Below are 23,232 nucleotides of genomic sequence, written 5' to 3'. Positions count from 1 at the left end.
TGTAATCTGCCTTTGATCGTTTCACGGTAGATCAGCTTCGATATATGAAGAGTATACCCTTAAATCTCTGTTCTTCATATATATTTTTAGCACGTGAATCGAACGACTCACGCGAAATGATCAGAAATCGTTCGATTTTCCTGTATATACATTTCGTTCCTATTTTTGTTATGAACATGGTAAATATTTTTTGAATATTTCTTGAATTTGCATCATTAACGTGATTTATATATTTATGTATGTATGTATATGCAATTATATACGAATCTATATAAAAATTTTTCTTCCGATAATAAATATATCAAATCAAAAATAATAATAATAATAATAATAATAATAATAGTAATAATAATAATTTTAACGAAAAAAATAAAAAATTGAAAAAAAAATTATTGTTCGAAAACTTGTTAACGAAAGGAAACTAGTTCATAAGAGTATCGAAGAATTTCGAGGTTGGATTAGAAAGAGATAATTATTCGCGTTTATTCTCGGTTTATCGGCAAAATTCCACGAGACTTGTTTGGTCTTGAATCGAGAAAATCGATGAATAAATAGGGTAAGCGTGTAGCGAACGGAAACGAGATACATCTGGCCCGCAAAGTTGGTTTCGCGCGCGACCAACTTTTGAACGAAGCAATGGAATTGTCTGTATTATTTAATATCTATTTATTAAGAAACTATGCCATGCTTTGAATCGTTGATAATATAATCTATTAATCAATTATTCCTATCAATATTTTATTTTACATTATTTACATTATTATATTTACATTATTTTTATTATATGTAATATATAATAATATGTTAATAATATGTTATATATAATATATCTTGCTTAAATAGGGTTTAATCAAATGTATCTTTTAATCAAATAGAGTTTAACCAAAATTATTATACATTCAAATCGTCATGACAAATGAAACATCAAATTTTGATTTGGAATTGTTATTTTTACAATATGATTGGAAAGGATTGCGAGAATTCGAATGACTTTATGTATTATCTTTACGTATTATTTCTCTTTGATTCAAATATTATACGTATATAATCTATTGTAAATACATTATATTTATATAAATATATTCTTACATGCATATTCCTTTTCTATCAAAATTTACAGATTATGCATCGTATTCATAATTTCTTAGGAATTATTATCTTAAGAAAGTTTACAATTTGAATCGAATAGAAATATGATTCTATGATATTTAGCTTAGACGAAAGAAAATACATCAAATATCAAGGAAAAGAGGCTAATAGTGTGGCGTTTTCGACAGTCTGCAATTGAATAATAACTAATTGGATAGATATAAATGAAATTGTAAATCTCATATTTTTTTAATGATTGATGTATATATATAATAATAATACATATATAATAATAAATATTTTCACTAAAAATATATTAATTAAAAAAATATGTATGAATAAAAAGTTAATAATAGTATTAACAATTATTGTTCGTTTCATGAAACAAGTCGTATAGCGCATTACAAATCACAAATGATAATAATAAATCAATGACTAGATTAATGCAGTAACGTATAATTTTTATTTTCAAATTATATCTTTTATGGATGAATATTTTTCGTTGATAAGAAACAGAAAGGAAAACTGAAAAATAAATTGTAAAAATAATTGTAATACGATCATAATACAATTCGAACAAAATGCGAAATAAAATATAGTGGGATTTATTTTCAATTATTGAATTTGTATTATTTTTTTAATTTTTAATTTTTTTAATTTTAAGATTTTAATTTTTTTATTTAAATCCTTTTATGTATTAATCACGTAGATTGTTTAAAGATGCAAATAACGTTTTTTCTATTGGCTGACTAACTTTATTTTGTCATATATGTCATATATGTACGTATTCGTGCATAAATTTTTTTCTTTTTAAAATAAAAATTAATTTTTATATCGTTTTTCATCTTTTGTTGTTCTATTTCGTTTCTTTGATCGAATAATAAATTTTTTTTCCAGCTTGTTATACTGAAATCGCAAATCGATCGGAAAGAAGAAAAAAAGAAAAAAAAACAAGAAAGAAAGCTATCGAGAAGGAAAAAGCAAGCAACGAGCAAAACGATAACATCAAATATCAAAAATTTTCTTAAATTTGCGCTTTTTTTTTAAATTGAAAAATGGCTGATCACGAAAGAATCAGATTGGTGATATTAGGTGGTGCCGGTGTTGGGAAGAGTGCAATTATACGTCGTTTGCTCGGTCAAGGATTCAGCGAAAGATACAGACCTACGGTCGAAGATCTCTATACGAGGGAATGCGTTCTTGGTACGCTTACTCTCAAAGTTGATCTTTTGGATACTGCGGGTAAATATCTTTTTATTATTATTATTTTTTTAATAAAATAAGGCAAACTATATTTCGTTACGTTAAAAAAAAGAAAAAAATATAGATCACATACATTGTAATATAATTTCAGGTGACTTACAATTCCCAGCTATGAGAAGATTGAGCATAGCTACGGCACATGCGTTTCTTCTTGTTTACGCTACGACATCTTTGCCTAGTTTCGAATGCATAAAGCGATGTTTTGAAGAAGTGAGGGAACAACGACCGGATTTTCAGGTATCGAATAAAAATAATATTAATTTATTTAAGCAAAACAAACAATTTCGATTTGATTAATGAAAAAGAAAAAATTAACAAATTTAATCCCAAATATATATTCATATTCTTTTTTCTGTATACAATATTATTATAATAGAATGATAATTTATAACAAAATAAATATCTCGAAATGAGCACATCGCTATTCTCATTTATTTATTTGAAATTGAAAAATGAAAACATTTCGTGAAAATGAGAAATTACATAGAATTATTATATCGATTATTTCGGGATTATTTATAGCAATAGAAGATAACATTTTTAAAAAATAATACTATTAATAATCGACTAATCATTTTATAATTTACCGCTATTTCGAGCTTCCTTCTCTTCGTTATTCGCGTTTTTTTCTCTCATCTCATTTAAGAAGAAAGACAAGCCGAATACTCGAACAAACATTTCAAGCTATATATTCATTTCGTGAACAATATCGTATATCGTTATTCGACAGGAAGTACCGATAGTCGTTGCTGGAAATAAATTGGATCTTGCAACAACGCGAAGAGAAGTACCGATCGAAGATGTAAGCGAATGGTTATATTGCGAATTACCGAAACTTCGTGCCAAAATAATGGAATGTTCGGCTAAAGATGATTATAACGTCAAAGATATTTTCCGATGTTTCATTACTTTATCCAAGATCGTTCCAAAAAATCATGTTGGCGAGTCAGACGAGTCGGGACTTCGACGGAGATGTTCCGCATATGGATCGCGCAGGTATAATTCTTTTGCTTTTTCTGTCTCTTTTTTCTCTTCCCTTTTCTTTTTTCTTCCTCTTCTTCTCTTTTCATTCTTTTTTTCTTTTGTATTTCTCTATTCTTGCATCGAATATCTCTTCGATATATCGATCAATTTTCGATACACATATCGTTTTAGAAATTTCTTTTATTTTCATTGTTCATTGTTTTATATCGTTTAATTACAAATAACACTTTCCAATAACACGATACGCTATGTTACATATGCTAACATATCTTCGTATTATGTAAAATAATGTAAATAAACGTACGCACATTGAAGATCTCGAACCAATGCGTGAACCTAAATTTTTGTTTTAACCATATTATGATGTTGCTTTAAATTTGATATTAATACCGATCATAATATCATTATAATATTTTGATTACAAAAATTTATTTTTTATTAAATTCTTTAAGATATTTTTTTGAACAAATAAATGATCGAATCTCGATTTTGTAATGAGTAATTGAGAGAAGATTTAATATATCGCGTTATGTTTTTATATATTATTACTATTATTGTTGTTATTATTGTTGTTGTTGTTATTATTATTATTATTGTTATTATTAAAATTTTTCCTTGCACGAAGTATTCGATCGCTATTTGATCGATTTCGCGTATTACAGAAGCGATCGAGTCGGTAGATCTGGCAGTCCACACGGTAGAACCGGAAGTGCCGGTTCTGTTGGCAATTCTCAGCAAATGGTCCCAGCACAAAGTACAAATGTCGTCGCCATCAATGAGGAGGCGAAGAGCAAACCGCGCAGTCGTAGTTTAATTCGACGCACTTCGCGAAAAACTAAACAACAAATTAGAGACACTTATACGGATGATTGTAATATCTCTTAATTACACACACTCATCCATCTACACCTACACCTACACATACGCGCACAGACACACACACACATATACACATTCTCTCTCTCTCTCTCTCTCTATATATATATATATATATATATATATATATCTATTTTCATTATATATATTTTATTAATCATTATATTTTATTAATCATTCATTCTATTTATCTATCTTTTTCTCTTTTTATTTACATTTTTCACATATAATTATTTAACTCATTATCATTAATAATCAACAAAAAAATTCGTTAAAGAAATGATATAATGTTATAAATCAAGAATATTCAACGATTCTTAGTTTGAACATTCAATCGTATTTTATAAAAGAATCAACAGTAATTTTATCTTAGAACATTAAATAACGTGTTGAATAACATTAATCTCATATAAAAAATACAAAAGTGTTGACGAAAAATTTTATCCATTTTGGTCATACGCGTTAATGATTAAAGAAAGGACCAAACAGTTTTGATAACATATTTATAAAAAATATGATTAATATTTTATATTTTTATCTTCCAATTATTTAATCATTTTTTGAGAAAAATATAAAGTGGACCAATAAAACTTGATTATCTTCCTTTTTCCAATCTTCTTACTAATTCATCATTCTTATATATCTACTTCTTATTTGTTTTTATTTTGGATCTATACTGATCCAATCCGTCCGTTTGTATATTAATATTTATTCTTAAAACATCTAGCAATTGTTTATTTATGCAATTGTTTTGAATACTATATTATTGCGTGCGCGCGCGCGTATACCAAACTTAATGCGTATATATGTATAAAATAAACATTTCAATATTCATATCAAATCGAACCATTTAATGATTTCGTTAAAATGTATTCATCAAGTATATGCAAATTTTTTGCACTTATTAAACGATTCAGCGATTCAATCGGATCATTAAATATATAAATAACGAAAAAAAATATTTTTTCTATTAAATATTTTTAAAACTTTTCTTCATTTTTAAATTCGAATATTTATATACGTATATATACGTAATATACGTAATATATACGTAAATATTTATATACGTATAACTATGCATGTATAATCTATCGTGAATCATATATTATATATCGTTTCCTATTGATGCAAACAACAATAATGCAACCAACATGAATACAAAATAAAAAATTTATCATATTATTGCAAATGTCTTTGCAAAAACAAAAAATATAAATATTACAATCAATATGTATAAATATGTATAAATATTAAATAAGCATATATATATGCTTATAATATATGTATAATATAAACATATTTTACAAAAAGATGGAAATATAGGATGTGAAATAAATATGAAAATAGCTGAATAATATTCTAATAGATAACTTTAAATATATATCTTGATGTTCATGATAGAATTAAATTACATTATTTCAAAAAAAAGAAAAAAAATTAGAAACAAACAAAAAAAGATCGTTTATTAAGAAATTGTAGTAACGTTAGAATTTGTGTCTGAGTTACAATCATTATCTATTCCTTCGAACAAATATCTATAATGTTGAATATATGGTTGATAACGTTCTCCTTTTGTAAAAGTTGTAGCATTGCATAAATGTAAATTACGTTGTTTAAAAAATTTGAAAACTGAATAAAAAAGCGTTGCATCTCCTGTTGCTTTTGCTGCTTCCAGAAATTTTCTATCGGATATTTGATCTACCATTCCAACTGATCGAATATAACTATAATTAGCAAATAGGAAAAAAAATTAAATAAATTAATCTCAAAGAATCGACAAAACTGACATATAAAAAATCATATGTATATACAAACAAATATTTAACATTTACCGTAATGCTGGTAAAATATATCCTTTTGATAAAAGTACTTCAATTATTTCTTCATGAGCATTTCCTAATCGTTTCAGCATATCTAATGCAAGCTGATGAGCTGCTGGATATAGATTTTCTAAAGAAAGTAATAAACACGCCAAAGGTTTTGAATCTGCAACTACATGATACTGTAACAATTGATGCAGTTGGTAATATGCTTTACGTTGAACTAATGTTGTAATAACTAATTCATGTAAATAATGCTGTACGGGTATACCATGTTCCGCTAATGATCTAAAACGAAAAACATAAACAAATGTAATCAATATTATTTATTTTAAGATATATGTTTATAATTAATTATTTTTTTTTAATATTCAGCATTCATTGTGCAATAAAACAAATAACAAATTTTCTTCTTTTTTGTTATTTTAATTAGAGAAAAGAAAATAAAAAGAAAAAGAACTGAAAAAAAGAAAAGTGAAAAAAATATATGCGTATGCGTGCGTGCGTGAGTGAACGAGTGAGTAAGTGAGTGAGTGAGTGAGTGAGTGAGTGAGTAAGTGAGTGAGTGAGTGAGTGAGTGAGTGAGTGAGTGAGTGGTGAGTGAGTGGTGAGTGAGTGAGTGAGTGAGTGAGTGAGTGAGTGAGTGAGTGAGTGAGTGAGTGAGTGAGTGAGTGAGTGAGTGAGTGAGTGAGTGAGTGAGTGAGTGAGTGAGTGAGTGAATGAGTGAGTGAGTGAGTGAGTGAGTGAGTGAATGAGAGAGAGAGAGAAAGAGAATGTGTGAATAGATACCTGATATATTCTAGAAGAATCCAAACAATCATTTTTGGTTCAATTGTGTTTTCAGGAAATTTTGATAAAATATAACTATATACATCACTTTGATTTAATAACAATTTATATTTATAATTTTCTACTACCATGCTTTGGTTTTTCATGGTGTTTTGCAACGGGGTACCCATCTGTGTGACCATTATATATAATCAATAAAAATCATTAGTTAAATTAATTAGAAAATATTTTAAAACAATTCAAAAGAAATTTATATGATCACCTGATTTTGTATTTCATCTTCAAGATAATTTCTATATACGGAATTCAATTTGTCGAATATAATCGGCATATCCATTAAACTAATAGGCAATTGCATCATAAAATTTTGTAACACATGTATCAATATGTATTTCGTGTTTGTTCGTTGCATTAAAAATTCGACTAATAAAACTTTATCTGTAATGAGTTTTACCAAGGATTCCAATTTTAATTCAATGTACCTGTATAATAAGATAGCAAGATAAAATTGTTAAAAATGTAGTAAATTTTATAAATTTCATTTTACTATATATATATAAAGAAAAAAAAATTTAATAATGTAATAGGAATGGACTTTACCAAAGACAACCTAATTTTGCATCGATTATTATGTTTGGCTGGAAAACAACCCAATTTGGTGAATCTATTGAGTGAATATATTGAGAAAAAATATAAAATAATAAAAATTAGAAATATTTTATCATAATGCATTGTCTCCTACTTAAGGATACATAGTTGGCACGATTGATATGTTTCATTTGATAAAGTTGTTCCTGGAACTTTCAAACTATATGGTTTAATAGGTTTTGCAGGTGCTACACTTGTATGATGCATTACTGTACCATCACTTATACCCGGTAACATAATATCGAAAATCATGGAAGTCTAAAAAAAATATGCGAATGTAGAAGACTGAAATATTGCAATTATATAAATAATAAAATTAAATTAAATATTGCAATATCATTATTTTTCGTTATTAAAAACTTTATTGTTTACTTGATAATATATATTATTTTACTTACTTTTGTAGTTTGATGATGAACGATAATAAGATTATCTACAACATTAATGGCAAATTTACCACTTACATCAAGTTTTAAGATATGACTCTTTCTGATTGTTGTCATTCTATTTAAAAATATAAAATATAATAGATATATACAAAGTTTCAATTAATTGAAAAAAACATACTTATGCACAGTATATACATATACAGAAGCAGTTCCAGTAGAACGATTAGCACCTGGTTGATGACGTAACAAAATTATGCATGGTGTTCCATATAAAACTCCCAATGCTACATCTCTCTCATAAACAATCAATTTTCCTGGTTTTGCTGTACCAGATTCCACTAATATAATTTTAATATATTATTAATATTATTATATTAATAAAATATTCTACATATTGATCTTGATCATAAAATATCTTTTCTTGCCTTCAAATTTTGTTAATTTATGAAGATTTCCAGGTGTTACATGCAATGTCTGCATTTGATTTCCTATTGTACCAGATGATAATAATACTAGATAACTTTGTGGACAAAATACAAACCAATTCACACCTAAACTTAAACACTTCAAAACTTTAACGTTTCGTTTTTCTGGATTTACCTAAAATTAAATATTTTTATATAATTTGTATTTATGTACACAAATTATGTTCACGTTGCTAATATTAATTGTATATTATATATAAAATATTTATTTAAGCTTTTCTTTTTTTACTTGAAACAACTCAACACCATAATCAGTAACGAGTAATATTTCATTTCCGTGTGTCCAAACAAATCCCAATATAGTGGCATTTTTTCCTTTACACGATTGTGAATATTCTATGTTATCAAGTCCAACAATCGGTGAATAATTTATAAATTCAACTGAAGAATTATTGTGTTGTATCGCCAATATATTCATGTCAGGAGCAAATTTAATAGAGATTACTGGACCTTTATCTTCCATTCGGAAATTTATATTTTGACTTGGTCCTTTGACTGATACACCTGTTACACCGCCTGATCGAACGGCAAATACCTGGAATTTGAATAAATTTCATTTATCAATTAAATTATATTAAAAAATAAATAAACGAAAAAAATTAATTTCTAACCTGTTGTTTCGAATCATCAAAAAAAACATTTGTCAGAGAACTGACCGATTCAAATTTAATTGGATCAGATGATAATTCTAAATAATAATCATCGTAAGTATCCTCATTAACAGTTTCCATGTTATAATAATATAATTAAAAATATCCTAATTTTTTGTTATCTTTGACAGATATGTCAAATATATATTGATTCTTGAATAGGTACATTTAATTGTGAATTACTATTCTTTAATAAAGACTCTCATTCAATAATACTTATATCTAGTGATAATAAATAGAGAACTTTTTTTATTTTTTTTAAGTTTGTTACATTTTTTTTCAATAATGGCAACAATTTATTCAAATCTATAATTTATTTTATAATATTCATTTAAGGAAACAAATTGTCAAATTCACGATAATAAATAAAACCATGAATTTGAATTTGAATTATTAAAGAACACAAAAAAATAAAATAATTAATTTATAAAAAAAGTATTTTTACAATTAAAAATATGTATTTATAATGTATTTTATAACATAATATATTTAAATATTAATATATTTAAATGTTATTGAGATTATCAAAATTATTTTATATCATATCATTTAAATAATATTGTAAAAAAAAAAGGAAAAAAATCTCTTTTTATCTCTTAAATGAAATTAAAAATTTAAAGTTTGATCACGCTATATCAAAGACAAATGAATATACATATTTCATTTATGATTATATTCATAAGTGTCTAAATATATATTCATTTATATACTATGTTATATTATTGTATATAATTATTAAAAATATTATACAAATTTAAATCAATTTATTCATCTCGAAAAATATTATTATTAATAAAATATAATTATGTACTGTTTAAATCTTTATCGTAATACTAAAATAGAATTTTTTTTAATAATATTGTAAAAATATTATAAAAATGATATTTGCCAAGTTAAATATCTTACATGGAAAGTTGACGACGATTAAATCGTATCTAGGGATTTTTTATCATTAGTACCTGAAATTAGTCGAGCTATATTCTTCAGTCGCCATAAGTTCCGATGAGTTTCGACGTTTTCGTGCCAAGTTTTGTTTAGTTATTGTATAATAAGAAAAGGTTCTCGTGAAATTTCACATCACAAAAGTGTATTACTACTTCCTGAATATTCAGCCGTGAGTACCATCTTGTGATTTCATTTATATATATTGATATCCATATTTTTAAACTTTTGCAACAAATTTTGAGTATCTTGAAGTTGATCGGAATAATGCGATTATGTATGTATCTAAAAGATGTGCAATTCATATAGTTATAAAAAAGAAATATATTTATTACGCTTATCATATTATTATAAACACATATTATTATAAATTTTAGAAAGATACATCTTTAGATAAATTAAAATTAATGAATTAATGATAATCATGGCGATCATATTTATCAAATGCTTGTCAGAGCATATTCGTAAAATTCGTAAAGTTCATAAACTTTTGTGTTTAACAAAAGTGTTGTAAATTTTTTATCGATATTTATGATATATTTAAAGGAAGATTATTTAGTCTTTGTTCTTTTTTATTATTATATTACATCAAATTAATGCATTTCATTCGATCATTTGAATTTAATTTCTTACAAATATATTGGATGTTTTTTCTTTTTATGTACAATTTATATAGCGCAATATTTTTATGGTCTATTTTTATATTATATGACAAAAAGATATATAAATTATGTTTTGATCATTGTATTTTATTTTATAAATTGTAATAAATATCACAATATATATGCTTTTTAATGATTTTTAGATTATTTCTATTAATTACAATTTTAATGTATGTTAAATGAGAATTTGTCTACTTTATCTTCTGTATTTTATTAAATACAGAATTTATATCCTTTTATAATAAATTCTAATGTCTGTAAGTCTTCATATATACATATGAAGATTAATAATATTATATATATATTAAAATATATTTCATATATTCATTAAGAAACTATTAGAATGTTGTTTGGTAACAACAATTCTAATTATATATAATAACTTTATATCAAGATAAATTTTATTTTAATTCTATATTTTTGCTCTTTATATTATTATTTATATATTATTATTTACATTATATATATTTATTGATAAATATGATATAATTTTAAGAATATACATAATTATTTTATTTAATTTCAGCTTCCAAAAAATAGTTTATTGCTAATAAGTTATTATTTTTGAAAAAAAATTATGTGCACTTAATTTTTACTATAAATCTATATCTTTTTCAAGAACCTACATTATTTTTTATATTTATGATGTCTATTACTTATGTCTTTTATTTTTATAAAAAAAAATCTTGTATGGATGAAATATTTTTTTGCATTTTTCTATATTTTATTAATTTTTGCATACTATTTTATTTATGTATCAATTCTAAATATATAATAATCCTTAATTCTTTTAAAAGATATTTCTTGTATATATTCTATATATTCTATATAAATATATATTATAATTTTATACCGATATGTGTACATGCACGCATGCACACATGTGCGCGCGTGCGTACACACATGTATACATAAAATGTACATATATACATATATTTTTAATATAAATTTATAGTATTTATAATATTTATATATTATATATAAAATATATAATATGTTGAAAATATATAAATACGTTAATTTATAACTAAATAATTGTATAATTATGAATTATACAATTATGAATTTCCCATTTTTTTATGTTTTAATGATGCCTATTATATTTATGATATTTTTAATCTTTCACATTTATGTTGTAATTTAATGTTGCGATTTAAATAATTAAATAATTAAAAGATTTAATACTTTAATAATAATAATTATGTTATAATGATTTATTAAATAGATTTACTAAGATTAATATTTTGTTCAACTAAATACATATATTTTTATGATAATAGCATTTTTATACACAAATGTTGGCAAATGTATGCTCATTATTTGTGTTGAAATATTTTATATTATTTTATTTGCTTATAAATATCGTGATAAACTTATATTTATTCTACAACTATTTTATGACAGTTTAGATTTCTTCAATCTTATATATTGTTATATAAGTATAACAAAATAGATTATAAGAATTATTAAAGTTTAAGAAATTATTTTATTACTGATTAAAAAAAATTTCAGGTGATTTTTAATTCTCTTTTACACACATACGCACACGCACTCTCACACACGTGCACACGCACATGCACATGCACACACATTTATTGCAATTTTTATTAATAATTTTATGAAATATTAAAATTTTTTTATTTATAAGTATATAATTGATTTATATATTATATCTAGAAAAGGAATATGAATAACCGAATAGAGATTTTTATAATATTTTATACACATGTATAGTGATATTCTATAACAATTTTCTTTGAATATAAAATAGCGTCCAAACGGACTGCGGCCCTTAAAACTGTTTGGAATGCGCTAGCAAACCATTGCTAGAGTGAGAGACCATTTAAAAATGCAAAATTGGAGTCAATGGCAATTGTCAGCTGGTGCTGTCGCTACTCCAATGCCACAACCACCAGTTGGTTATGCTGCACCAGGAGCAGATCCTATGGCTATGATGCAAGCATATATGCAGTACTATAATCAGCCTGTAAGTATTTTATTACATATTTATTTTTATATCACACATTATATTAATAAATAAAATTTTTATTAATTAATTTATCATATTGTAGATTAATATAATAGAATTTTTAATGGAATTTTGACATATTGAAAATTAAAATTTTATTGAAAAATTATTATGATATAAATTTTTTCGTTTTTTTTAAAATGGTAAACATGTTAATTTATTTAATAAAATAATTAATATATCATGTAATATATATTACATATTGTAAAGTATAATTGTATCATTTCATTAGGCACCTAGTGGATACACAGCAGAACAATGGGCTGCAGCTCAACAACAAAATTGGACTCAGTGGCAGCAATGGCAGCAACAATATCAACAATGGCAGGCACAATATGGAGAGAAGGTATATAACAAAAAAGGAATAAAAATATAATTATAAATGATTATAATTATAAAATTTATTAAACATTACCGAAAATAAATTTTTATTATAATCAATATAATTTAATTATAATCAATATAAAACTTAAATTTTTGAGACTAATATACTACATTGATTTTGCGAATTAATTCATTGTTTCAATTTTGTTTCAGTATCAAGAAACAATGAAACATATGTCAACCCAGAATATGAGCTTAGCCAATCAAATGCCACAGTTACCAATTGTACAACCCCCACCACCTCTTCCGAAAGAGGATACGAAACCACCATTACCTCCAACTACTATGAACACATATCAATTTACAAGCATGCCTCCGCCGCATCAAAATAATCTTCCATTATTTCCTGTTAAGCAAAACGCGAATACTCCAATGCAACAAACGAATATACAAAATTGTCCTCAGAATCCTCCTTTACCTCCAAATCAGCCACCATTACCTCCTGAAAATAGCAATAGTAGTAAAGAAAATAATTTAAATGGTAAACGCAATAATAACATTGATAGTGAATCTAATAGTGTTAAAAAGTTGAAAGTCGAAGATGAAGAATTAACTGAAGCCGAGAAAACATTTGACGCTCAATTTAAACAGTGGGAGGAGCAATTTAATAAGTGGAAACAGCAAAATGCTAATCATCCGGATAAGGTAAGTGATCTTACAATTAACATTATATATTATCATTGTATATTATCAGAATGATAATGAACATAGTGATGGAAATCAACCAGTAAGTGAATTATTACTATTTCTAATTATATACACAAAAAACTAATTATTTCATTGTAGACTCAATATAAACAATACGAAGCAAAATGGACATCTTGGCGAGAGAAGCTTATTGAACGACGTGAACAAATGCGTAGAAAACGTGAACAACAAAAGCAAACTACTGTCAAAACAGATGTCGAAAAGAATAAAAATTTGCCTGGTGATGATAAGATATTGAATATTTTGTCTAGTACTGAAAATCAAGGATTGATTAACAATTTATTAGGAATTGGAAAAACTCTTGGTTTAACTGGAAAACAAAATAATAATGTACCTCCACCGCCACCTCCACCGCCGCCACCAGCTACAGAAACAATAACGTCCAACGTTCAAACAGCGGCTACTATAACATCGTCTTCTCAAACAGTTTCACAGGCATCAACTGCCCAATTACCAGTTATGAATTTGATATCTTCTAATGTAATGACTTCGTCACCTTGGAATTCTCAGCAATGGGCATCGCAATATAATGCAGGAGTACCTAATTTTCCTAATTTTCAAACTATGACTGGAGTACCTCCACCACCATTCAGTATGCCTCCTATTCAGATGCCACCCCCAAACTTTACGCAACCACCACCAAATTTTCCTGCTATACCAAATTTTTCTCAGCCACCTCCGGGTTTTGTTAACAATGATTCACGACAGAATCATAATGTACGGCCATCGATTCCATCTAATATGCAACAAGGAAGACCATCTCCGTTTGGTTTGAATGCCGGTGGTATTCCAGATGGGAATTCAATACATAACGAACGTCAAAATCAAGCTGGTCCTATAAATAATTTCGACTCTGGAGGTCATATAAATAATTTTAGTATAAATGATCCTGTTCGACAAAAAGGTATATCGACAGAACGTTTTGGTTCGGATGGTATTAACGATCAACAAACTAAACAATATCGGTGCAATGATATGTTTAATCAACGAAACGAAAATTATAAATTAAACGGTGAATGTGTACCCGAAAATGATCAATTTAGAAGAGAAGATAGAAATTATCAAGAACGTGGGAACAATCAGTTTAATCAACAGAAGATGAATTTGAACAATGACAGATTTGTTTCTGGAAATGATCGATTTGGACCAGGAAACAATCGATTCGGTATAACTAACGATAGATTTGGATCTGGAAATGATCGATTTGGAATGCCAGATGATCGATTTGGATCTGGAGACAACAGATTCATTGCTGGAAATGATAGATTTGGTGGTGATAGGATTGGAGGACAAGGAAATGAATCTCTTAATGATCGTTTCGGAAACAACGATCGCTTTGGTCCAAATAACGAACCTTACGGTCCTGGAGGTGATAGATTTAATAGAAATAGCATAGATCGTTTTGAACAAAAAGATGTAGGGGATAATAGACGCGATAATTTTCAAAATGCTTCAAGAAGTTTCAACAGAAATAATAATCAATTTGAATCACCACCCGATAAATTTGCTTTAGAATTGAAAAAACTTATGGAAAAAAGAAGAGCTGCAATAGATATATTCAAACCGAGTTATCTTGATTCTGATAAAAGTAGTAATGTTGGTTCATTAAGTGAAAGTTTCAAAAAAATTACAGGTGATTCTCCATTCATAAAGTCTGGAAATCAAAATTTTGGGCCTCGTGGACCTTCCAATTTCGGACCAAATGGACAAGGTAACTTTAGAATGGCTGGAGATTTTAAATTTCAAGGAAATCCCGAGTTTGGATCACGTGGTACTACAGGAATTGGGCGCAATAATTCTTTCGATTCACGGGATGTTTCAACTGGAATAACTTCATTCAGAGGACCGAATTTTAGTCCACAGCAAGTACAAGATTTTATAAATACCGAATCAAGACCAAATATGGCGAATCTTGAAACCGATACAAATGCTAATAATGAAACTAAAACTGAATCTATTACTGTAACAGAACACACCGAAGTAAATAATTCTAAATCGAGTGATCAAAATGTCGATAATACACAGAAGGAGGATACAGAAAATCATTCGGTTCAAAAGGATATTTTATTGTTAGAAAAGCCACCTTGGGTTGACTCTCAACTTTCTGAAGATAATTTGTTGCAAAAGGATAGCATTAAGAAAGAAGAAATTCCATCTGGTAAATATGATTCCTCTGAACAGAATCTACAGAATACGTTTAAAGAACAAACAGAAGTAAAACAAGAATTATCTAATAAAGATAGTGATGATAATGAAAAAAAGTCAGAAGTATTACCTTTTATGGGAGAAAACGATCCAAAACCGGAAGATTTAAATATGGAACCGCCACCTGAATTACCTAATTTGGGCCCTATTTCTACTAACGAACTTAATAATGATTCTCTACAAAGAACAGATGAATCGTACGAGACAAAAGAATCTTCTTTAAAATCATTCCCAAACAATAATAATCCTGAATGTTTTGATCCTAGAGGACCATTTGTTTCAACATTCGGACCAAGAGGAATGCAATTTAGACTAAATGCACCTTTCTTGAGTCCCAAAAGTCCTAATGATGTTAGATTTCCTATATTTGAGCCATTCAATTCTTCTGGTCCAAATTCGTATCCATTAGGTTCCCGAGGATCTAGTGATGGACAATTTGGTCCAAGAGGTTCTAATAATGGACAGTTTGCTCCTCGAGGTCCTGATGGACAATTTGGTCCTAGAAGTGGCAATGATGTAATGTTTGGTTCAAAAGGTTCTAATGATGGGCTATTTGGACCTAGAGTTGATAATCAATTGGGGTTAAAACCTCCTAATAATGGACAGTTTGGTCCTAGATCTTCGAATATTGGACAATTTGGTCCCAGATACGATGGCCAGTTAGATTTAAGAAGATCTAACGATGGACAATTTGGGCTTCAAGGACTGAATAATAGGCCATTCGTGCCCGGTAGACCAAATGATCCATTATTTGATAATCGAAATCCCTGTGATTTACAGTTCACGCCTAGAGGATCTAATGAAGGACAGATTAGATTTTCAGGATCCAATGATAGGCTTTTTGGCTCGCGACGCAATGATTCATCTTATCAACGAAGTCCAAACAATTCGAAAGTAATAAATGACGGATTATTTCCAAATAGATTTAATGAAAAACAATTTGATAATTCAACCGATGGATGTTTTGTTGTCCGATCCTCAAATGATACGTACTTGGGTCTACGAGGTTCACTTAATAATTCGAATGATAATTCTTTTCAATCTCGGGGCCAAGGTGATAGATTTTTTGATAACAGACAAGTTGATGCTAGAGGAATTGAAGAAATTAGATCGAAAAGATCACTCGACAACAATTCTGATTCTAAAATTCACAGTAGTTCGGAAATAAGTGGAGGAGGAACATTTGATAGTAATGAGAAAATATCGATTGATGAAAATATACAGCAAGGAAAATTTGATTCTAACGATATGCAGAATCCAGGATGGAGGCAAATATATTCGAAAAATAGTTTTGGAGATATCGATCAAAGATCCGGACGAAGCTATCCTGACAAATCTTTGCTTGGTCAAAATGAAACATTCAATCAGAATATAGCGAATAATATAGAACGACGATCTCCTTCGGGTGGAAATAAATGTAACATTCCTGATAGAAGATTAGAAAGAGGTATGACCGATATGACAGTAGGTGATTATAAAACTTTGTTAGACTCTGATTATACGAAATTGGATAATACCGATACGTATCTAAAACGATCCGTAGATAATCGACAATCTCAAATTAGATGTTCGACCGTGAAGGAATTTTATATAGAGAAGCAGTTTAATTATAATCATGGCGGGGCTGGTGGTGAAAAAAAATTTATTGAGCATATACCTGCTAAAATAATTGATTATGCTCATACTTCTCGATCATCGATTCAAGATCATTTAACTCCTGTGCAATGCTTCGATTATGGACATGGTAACTTAAAACCATTGGTGCCAGAAAATGAAATACAACCAAAGAAAGATTTCAGAAATTGGGAGGAGAATGAGCAAAATTTGAAAGAATATACCGAGAGAATAAAGAATTACGAATATCACGCGAGTAAGATAGAATTTAGCCGATTACAAGGAGATTACAAGCAAAGAAGAAATAGCGAAGAATTTATAGATGATAGAAAATTTGAAAGAGGAGAACGGAAAGAAAAAGAAGAATATAAAGGAAAAGAACGCGAAGATAGGATATTATTTGATCATACGAAGTCTGACAAAGATCAAGATAATCGATATGACAAGAATTCTACTAAAGGTAATTTGATATTAAATCTCAAGAATAATATGTTTTTATCTATTGTTATAAATATTATGGTATCAAAATTGTAAATGAATGTTGATCGAATTTATAAGAAATTTGTATTCAAAGAGAATATATTTGTATTTATGCGTATTCAATTATTAAATTATATACTTAATTTCATGTTTATTATCATTTTCCTTAAATCGTAGAGAGAACGCGGGAAAGATGTGAAACTTCTCAAAAGGAAATGAATAAAGAAAATGATAAAGAAGAAGACAGGTACAGTACAATGAACATATAATTTATACATTTATATATTTAATTATATTATTTATATATACTATAAACTATTGTAAATTGTTATTAATATTATCTGATTAATTTGAATCAATTTCGTTTGAAAACATAATTTCTTTAGATCGAAAGGAAATATAAACTGGCAGGAGAATTCAAACAAGAACATCATAGATACAAAGCCATCAGAAACCAGGTATGTTTTATTGAAAATTCATTAAATTCGTCTTAAATGTTTTAGCCTTTAAAATATTGTCAAATAAATGTTTTTACAATTTTTGTGTTCTTAAATTTACATTTCAAAAATTTATCCATTTGTACGTATAATAATGTTTTTAATAAGTATTATATTTTGCATAAAGTACGAAGACTTATTTATGCAAATTCATTCTTACATGTACATTCTCTCTCTCTCTCTCTCTCTCTCTCTCTCTCTCTCTCTCTCTCTCTCTCTCTCTCTCTCTCTCTCTCTCTCTCTCTTTCTCCCCCTCCCTCCCTCCCTTCCAAATGCACTTTAAAATAGGATATTATATTCATTTTTATGTACATATTATACATTTTATGTCAATATTATTGACATATGAAAATATTTCAAAAACCATAGGTTTTTTTTACTCGTAATGTGTATGTATTTATATTATGGATAATGACTAATATTATATATTTAAAAATTGATTCACTTGCATAATGCAGATGAAATTTCAAATTTTTGAAAATTATATATCTTGTTTTTTTTTATAACATATATTTTATCAGTATATTTTAAATTAAACATACGTATCACATTGCAGCATAATCCATACATTTTTCTCTATTGTGTTTCTATTATGTACAAACATATTATGTTTTTACGATTTAATTAATTTAAGGTAAAAAAAAAAATCTTTATATTATAATATACAAAAACGTTTGATATTTTCAGGTGATGGTTATTATTTAATATATATTCAAAAGTATATATTATAATATATTCAAAAGTATTTTGTTTATCTATCGTTTTATGAAATTCTTTTCTGTTTTAATATAAAAAACAAAAAGTATTAATTATAGCGCGTCAAAATTTAAATACATCGATCTTTATCTTATTTATTAATTATTCATTTCCATTGTTATTCCTTTTTTGTTACAGTTTATGAGAATATTATATTCTGTTTATTGTATACAATTCTGATCTTTTTGCTAATTAATTCAAAGATAGCTAATTAAAAGCATTTCACGGCGATAAAACCATGTTAATATATAATGTAATGCATTATTAGATGTTGATATGTAAAGATTCGGAAATAGCTGTTTGTATTTGTGAAATGAAAATGGCCAATTCTTTTCTTATTTTCATTTTCGATTTGGTTTTTATATTTTATTTCATAGATATTCATATTTATACACATTTTTATCTGTTGTAATATGTTGTATTTAATAAGAATAGCATTTCTGATAATAAATCGTATATATGTATAGACATGGTATTATCACAATGATATAATGATTAGCGATCAATATTTTTGAATTAATTTGCGAAAAGATTATTTTATATATAAAAATTATAAAGATTTTTTAATAAGTTAATATTATTTATTATAGTGTTACAGATACTCAGCATAATGTATTGGAACCTGCACAAAAGACTTTGGAATTGGCAAAAACACCAAATTGCACAATGGTGGATGACTTATTATGTCCTCCAGGTCGTCAGAGTAGACCACCAAAAATAGCTATAATTTTAAGAGGCCCGCCAGGCAGTGGAAAATCTTTTGTGGCAAAACTTATTAAGGTAAACTCAAAATATGTTTATTAAATATAATATAATATAATATACTTTTGTAAATATAATTTACAATTTCAAATATTATATCTTTTTATAGGACAAGGAAGTTGAACAAGGAGGTTCTGCACCAAGAATATTAAGTCTTGATGATTATTTTTTGGTAGAGAAAGAAATAGAGTCCATAGATGATAATGGGAAAAAAGTTACAATTAAGGTATGACGTATATAAATTATTATTTTTAATTAAATTTAAAATTTTATAAATATAAATAAATTAAAGATTTTTTTTCGATTTTATAAACTTCATTATAGGATATGATATATGAATACGAGGAAGTAATGGAACAAAGTTATATTACATCTCTTGTTAAAGCTTTTAAAAAAAATGTTACTGATGGTTTCTTCAATTTTATTATACTGGATTGTATAAACGAAAAGATATCCGATTATGAAGAGATGTGGAGTTTTGCTAAAACAAAAGGTTTCAAGGTAATTTTTTATTGAAATCTAATAACATTGAAATCCAAATAGATGAAAATAGAGAGTAATGTTTTTGAATATTTGTAGGTATACGTATGCGAGATGGAAATGGATTTACAAATTTGTTTAAAAAGAAATATTCATAATCGCACAGAAGATGAAATAAATAGAATTATAGATTATTTTGAACCAACTCCAAGTTATCATCAAAAATTAGATGTTAATTCAATGTTGCAGGAACAAGCAATTGAAGAAGTATATTTTTTCAAGTTAAATTGCATATATTTATTTTAAATGAAATTTTGATTATATATTACTTGATTTTAGGTTCATATGGAAGATAGTGAAGAAACGCAGGAGAAATCATCTCAACAAAATGAAGATAGTCAAGATAGTCAAGATGATATGCAAGATGCTATTGTAATTTTTATATATATATATATATATATAAAAATCTATATAAAAAAATCTATATATATATATATATATATATATATGCATATTATTATTCATTTTTAGGGAGTTAGTAAATGGGAACGTATGGAAGCTGAAGATAAATTAGGTCAGTTATTGTATGTTTTATAAAATATTATATTTTATATATAAATTATATATAATTCATTTCATTTTAATATTAAATAATATTAGATCGATTGGATGGACTTGCAAAAAAGAAAAATGAAGGAAAGGTACAAACTATGAAAGATTTTCTTCAAGTTCCTGACTATTACAATATGGAAGATACTTCTGGTAAAAAACGAGTAAGTTTTAATTATTTTATTTTCCAAATTACAAATACATTTATACTATAAATTATTATATATAATAGGTGAGATGGGCAGATTTAGAAGAACGTAAAGAACAAGAAAAAATGCGCGCTGTAGGATTTGTAGTCGGTCACACTAATTGGGATCGTATGATGGATCCTACAAAAGGAGGAAGCGCCTTAACACGCACAAAGTATATATAATTTAACTTTATTTCTAGGTTACCTAGAAAAGATCACAAATAAAATTAATATTAATCGCGTGTAAGTTCTAATTTAAAAATTTACATGTTTATTTCAGAAAGTATTACAAGAATAATTTTTTCTTATTTTCTTTTCTCTTTCTCTTTTTTTTCTTTTTTCAAAGTTAAAAAGATAACATTGTATTTAAAAATAATATATATTTAAAAATAATATGATTTATGCGAATTTATATAATTAGAAAATTTGTGTAAAAACTTGCAATATGCGTATTAAATGATTTTTTTTTTTTTTTTTTTTTTTTTTTTTTTTTACAGTATTATTAGTGATATATAAAGACTGTTTTTTTCTTTCTATTTTTTTTTCCTTTTCTTTTTCTTCTTCTATTTCTTCTTTTTATATTGTAAAAGACTGCAATTAACTATCACAATCTTACAAAGTTCCCTAAGTGCATTTATTATAATGTTGCAATATATTTATAGAGAAAATACTCTCAAACTATAAATTTTTGCGTCATTATATCAATATTAATTTTTATTATATTTGGATATAAAATATATAAATATGCTAATATTACAGCATTATATTTGTATTTATGTATTCATTTGTATGTGTATTCACATATTATCCTTTTTTGAAAAAAAGATATTTAAACTTCAGTTTACAAGATTTTAATAAAGATGAAGTGTAAGCATTATTTTAATTTTTCCGTAATTTATAATATGTACAATTTTATAAACGTAAAGGAAATTTTTTTGTACATTTGTATATATATATATATATATATATATATATATATATATATATATATATAACAATTTATTTTTCATTTGATTTAATCATTTTTTAATTATATAAAATTTTCGAAAACTATAAATATGTGTTGTGTTTTATTCGCTGTTGCAAATATAAATATTCTTTTTTATATACTTATATATTTTTATAAAAATATTAAATATTTGATACCTTATATAAATCATTATTATATTGCAGGTTTTTTTCACTATCATAATGACATTTTTATTCGACTACAGTAGTGTACAGAAGTGAAAGTGCAAGATGTCTACAAATATTAAAATTCTTCAGATGATGTATGATTCTAATGCAGCCTTATAGAAATTATATTTATAATTAGGCTAGTATAAATCTTGTTAATTTATGTAAAGCATGCTGTAATTATTGTATATAATATTAATGAAATTGTTTTCATTACAAATTTTTATATTCAGTTTATGCATAATAGTAATAGTATGAATAATAATAATAATAATAATAATAATAATAATAATAATAATAATAATAATAATAATAATGATAATAATAATAATATAACAACAACAATAATAATAATAATAATAATAATAATAAATGATTGATGATGACGACGACAATGATGATGATAGTGATGAAATGATAATTATGATAATGTAAAACAAATTCACAGCTTAAGTATATGTGATAATCATATCACTGCCTGTTCAAAATTATAATACTAAAAAACATCCATTATTCGATTTCAAGAACGTGTATGGATGAAGTAAATAAGAAATAAATTGTAGAAAATTGTTTGATATTATAAAGCAGTGTTTCCAATTTTTTTGTTATTGAAATATTTCAAAATTAATTAGATTTTCTCGGCATATTTTTTTTTTTTAGGATGAAAAATTTATTTACTTGAAATTGATTGTATATTTTGACATTTTTTAATTTATTATTTATTTAAAAAAAATTACATATGATC

The 23,232-nt window shown here is 26.1% G+C and overlaps 3 protein-coding genes across 6 annotated transcripts in view; 2 read left to right on the top strand and 1 right to left on the bottom strand.

Moving 5' to 3' along the window:
• Positions 1-7,274, top strand: part of LOC108000524 (GTP-binding protein Di-Ras2) — an 11,796-nt gene extending 4,522 nt beyond the window's left edge. Inside the window, exons 2-6 of one of the 2 annotated variants that reach the window (XM_062079735.1) lie at positions 1,810-1,869; positions 1,987-2,331; positions 2,444-2,589; positions 3,083-3,348; positions 3,999-7,274. In XM_062079735.1, coding sequence (XP_061935719.1) covers positions 2,145-2,331; positions 2,444-2,589; positions 3,083-3,348; positions 3,999-4,221 — 822 coding nt within the window. In that variant the 5' untranslated portion in view covers positions 1,810-1,869; positions 1,987-2,144 and the 3' untranslated portion in view covers positions 4,222-7,274. The remainder of the gene's footprint in view (positions 1-1,809; positions 1,870-1,986; positions 2,332-2,443; positions 2,590-3,082; positions 3,349-3,998) is intronic. The other variant, XM_062079734.1, reaches the window with a different exon arrangement.
• Positions 5,650-10,092, bottom strand: LOC108000584 (regulator of MON1-CCZ1 complex). 2 transcript variants are annotated; one of them, XM_028668036.2, is made up of 11 exons: positions 9,953-10,092; positions 8,573-8,878; positions 8,284-8,458; positions 8,037-8,196; positions 7,868-7,973; positions 7,574-7,727; positions 7,422-7,485; positions 7,084-7,303; positions 6,822-6,991; positions 6,045-6,320; positions 5,650-5,936 (listed from the first exon to the last, which is right to left on the bottom strand). In XM_028668036.2, the coding sequence occupies exons 2-11, from the start codon at positions 8,804-8,806 to the stop codon at positions 5,678-5,680; spliced, it is 1,818 nt and encodes a 605-aa protein (XP_028523837.1). In that variant the 5' UTR covers positions 8,807-8,878; positions 9,953-10,092; the 3' UTR covers positions 5,650-5,677. The 2 variants fall into 2 exon arrangements, with proteins under 2 accessions (XP_028523837.1, XP_016916498.1); XM_017061009.2 differs by lacking the exon at positions 9,953-10,092 and adding an exon at positions 8,955-9,220.
• Positions 9,967-22,707, top strand: LOC108000583 (uncharacterized). 2 transcript variants are annotated; one of them, XR_009831214.1, is made up of 16 exons: positions 9,967-10,107; positions 12,369-12,584; positions 12,859-12,972; positions 13,164-13,655; positions 13,797-17,997; positions 18,195-18,264; positions 18,404-18,475; positions 19,861-20,050; positions 20,142-20,258; positions 20,357-20,533; positions 20,612-20,779; positions 20,852-20,944; positions 21,044-21,086; positions 21,173-21,285; positions 21,354-21,554; positions 22,485-22,707. XR_009831214.1 is itself a non-coding variant. In XM_062079727.1 (16 exons), the coding sequence occupies exons 2-16, from the start codon at positions 12,447-12,449 to the stop codon at positions 22,501-22,503; spliced, it is 6,138 nt and encodes a 2,045-aa protein (XP_061935711.1). In that variant the 5' UTR covers positions 9,967-10,107; positions 12,369-12,446; the 3' UTR covers positions 22,504-22,707. The 2 variants fall into 2 exon arrangements, 1 of the variants encoding a protein (XP_061935711.1); XM_062079727.1 differs by having other exon boundaries at positions 21,354-21,484.
• The last annotated feature ends 525 nt before the right edge of the window (positions 22,708-23,232 follow it).

This window comes from Apis cerana, linkage group LG9 (genome assembly GCF_029169275.1).
Source record: "Apis cerana isolate GH-2021 linkage group LG9, AcerK_1.0, whole genome shotgun sequence".
In the NCBI taxonomy this organism is placed as follows: Eukaryota; Metazoa; Arthropoda; class Insecta; order Hymenoptera; family Apidae; genus Apis; species Apis cerana.
The sequence above is the reverse complement of the archived record's forward strand: the minus strand, read 5'-3'. Positions and strand labels throughout refer to the sequence as shown.

Excerpts from the sequence above, each read along its gene's own strand:
- LOC108000584 (XM_017061009.2), bottom strand. The coding sequence starts at position 9,074 with ATGGAAACTGTTAATGAGGATACTTACGATGATTATTATTTAGAATTA. Across the intron at positions 8,197-8,283 it reads TAAATTAACAAAATTTGAAG|TGGAATCTGGTACAGCAAAA; the intron begins GCAAGAAAAGAT and ends AAATTATATTAG. Across the intron at positions 6,321-6,821 it reads ATTCTTCTAGAATATATCAG|ATCATTAGCGGAACATGGTA; the intron begins GTATCTATTCAC and ends TTTTCGTTTTAG.
- LOC108000583 (XM_062079727.1), top strand. The coding sequence starts at position 12,447 with ATGCAAAATTGGAGTCAATGGCAATTGTCAGCTGGTGCTGTCGCTACT. Across the intron at positions 18,265-18,403 it reads AATGATAAAGAAGAAGACAG|ATCGAAAGGAAATATAAACT; the intron begins GTACAGTACAAT and ends TAATTTCTTTAG. Across the intron at positions 20,259-20,356 it reads GGAAAAAAGTTACAATTAAG|GATATGATATATGAATACGA; the intron begins GTATGACGTATA and ends ACTTCATTATAG.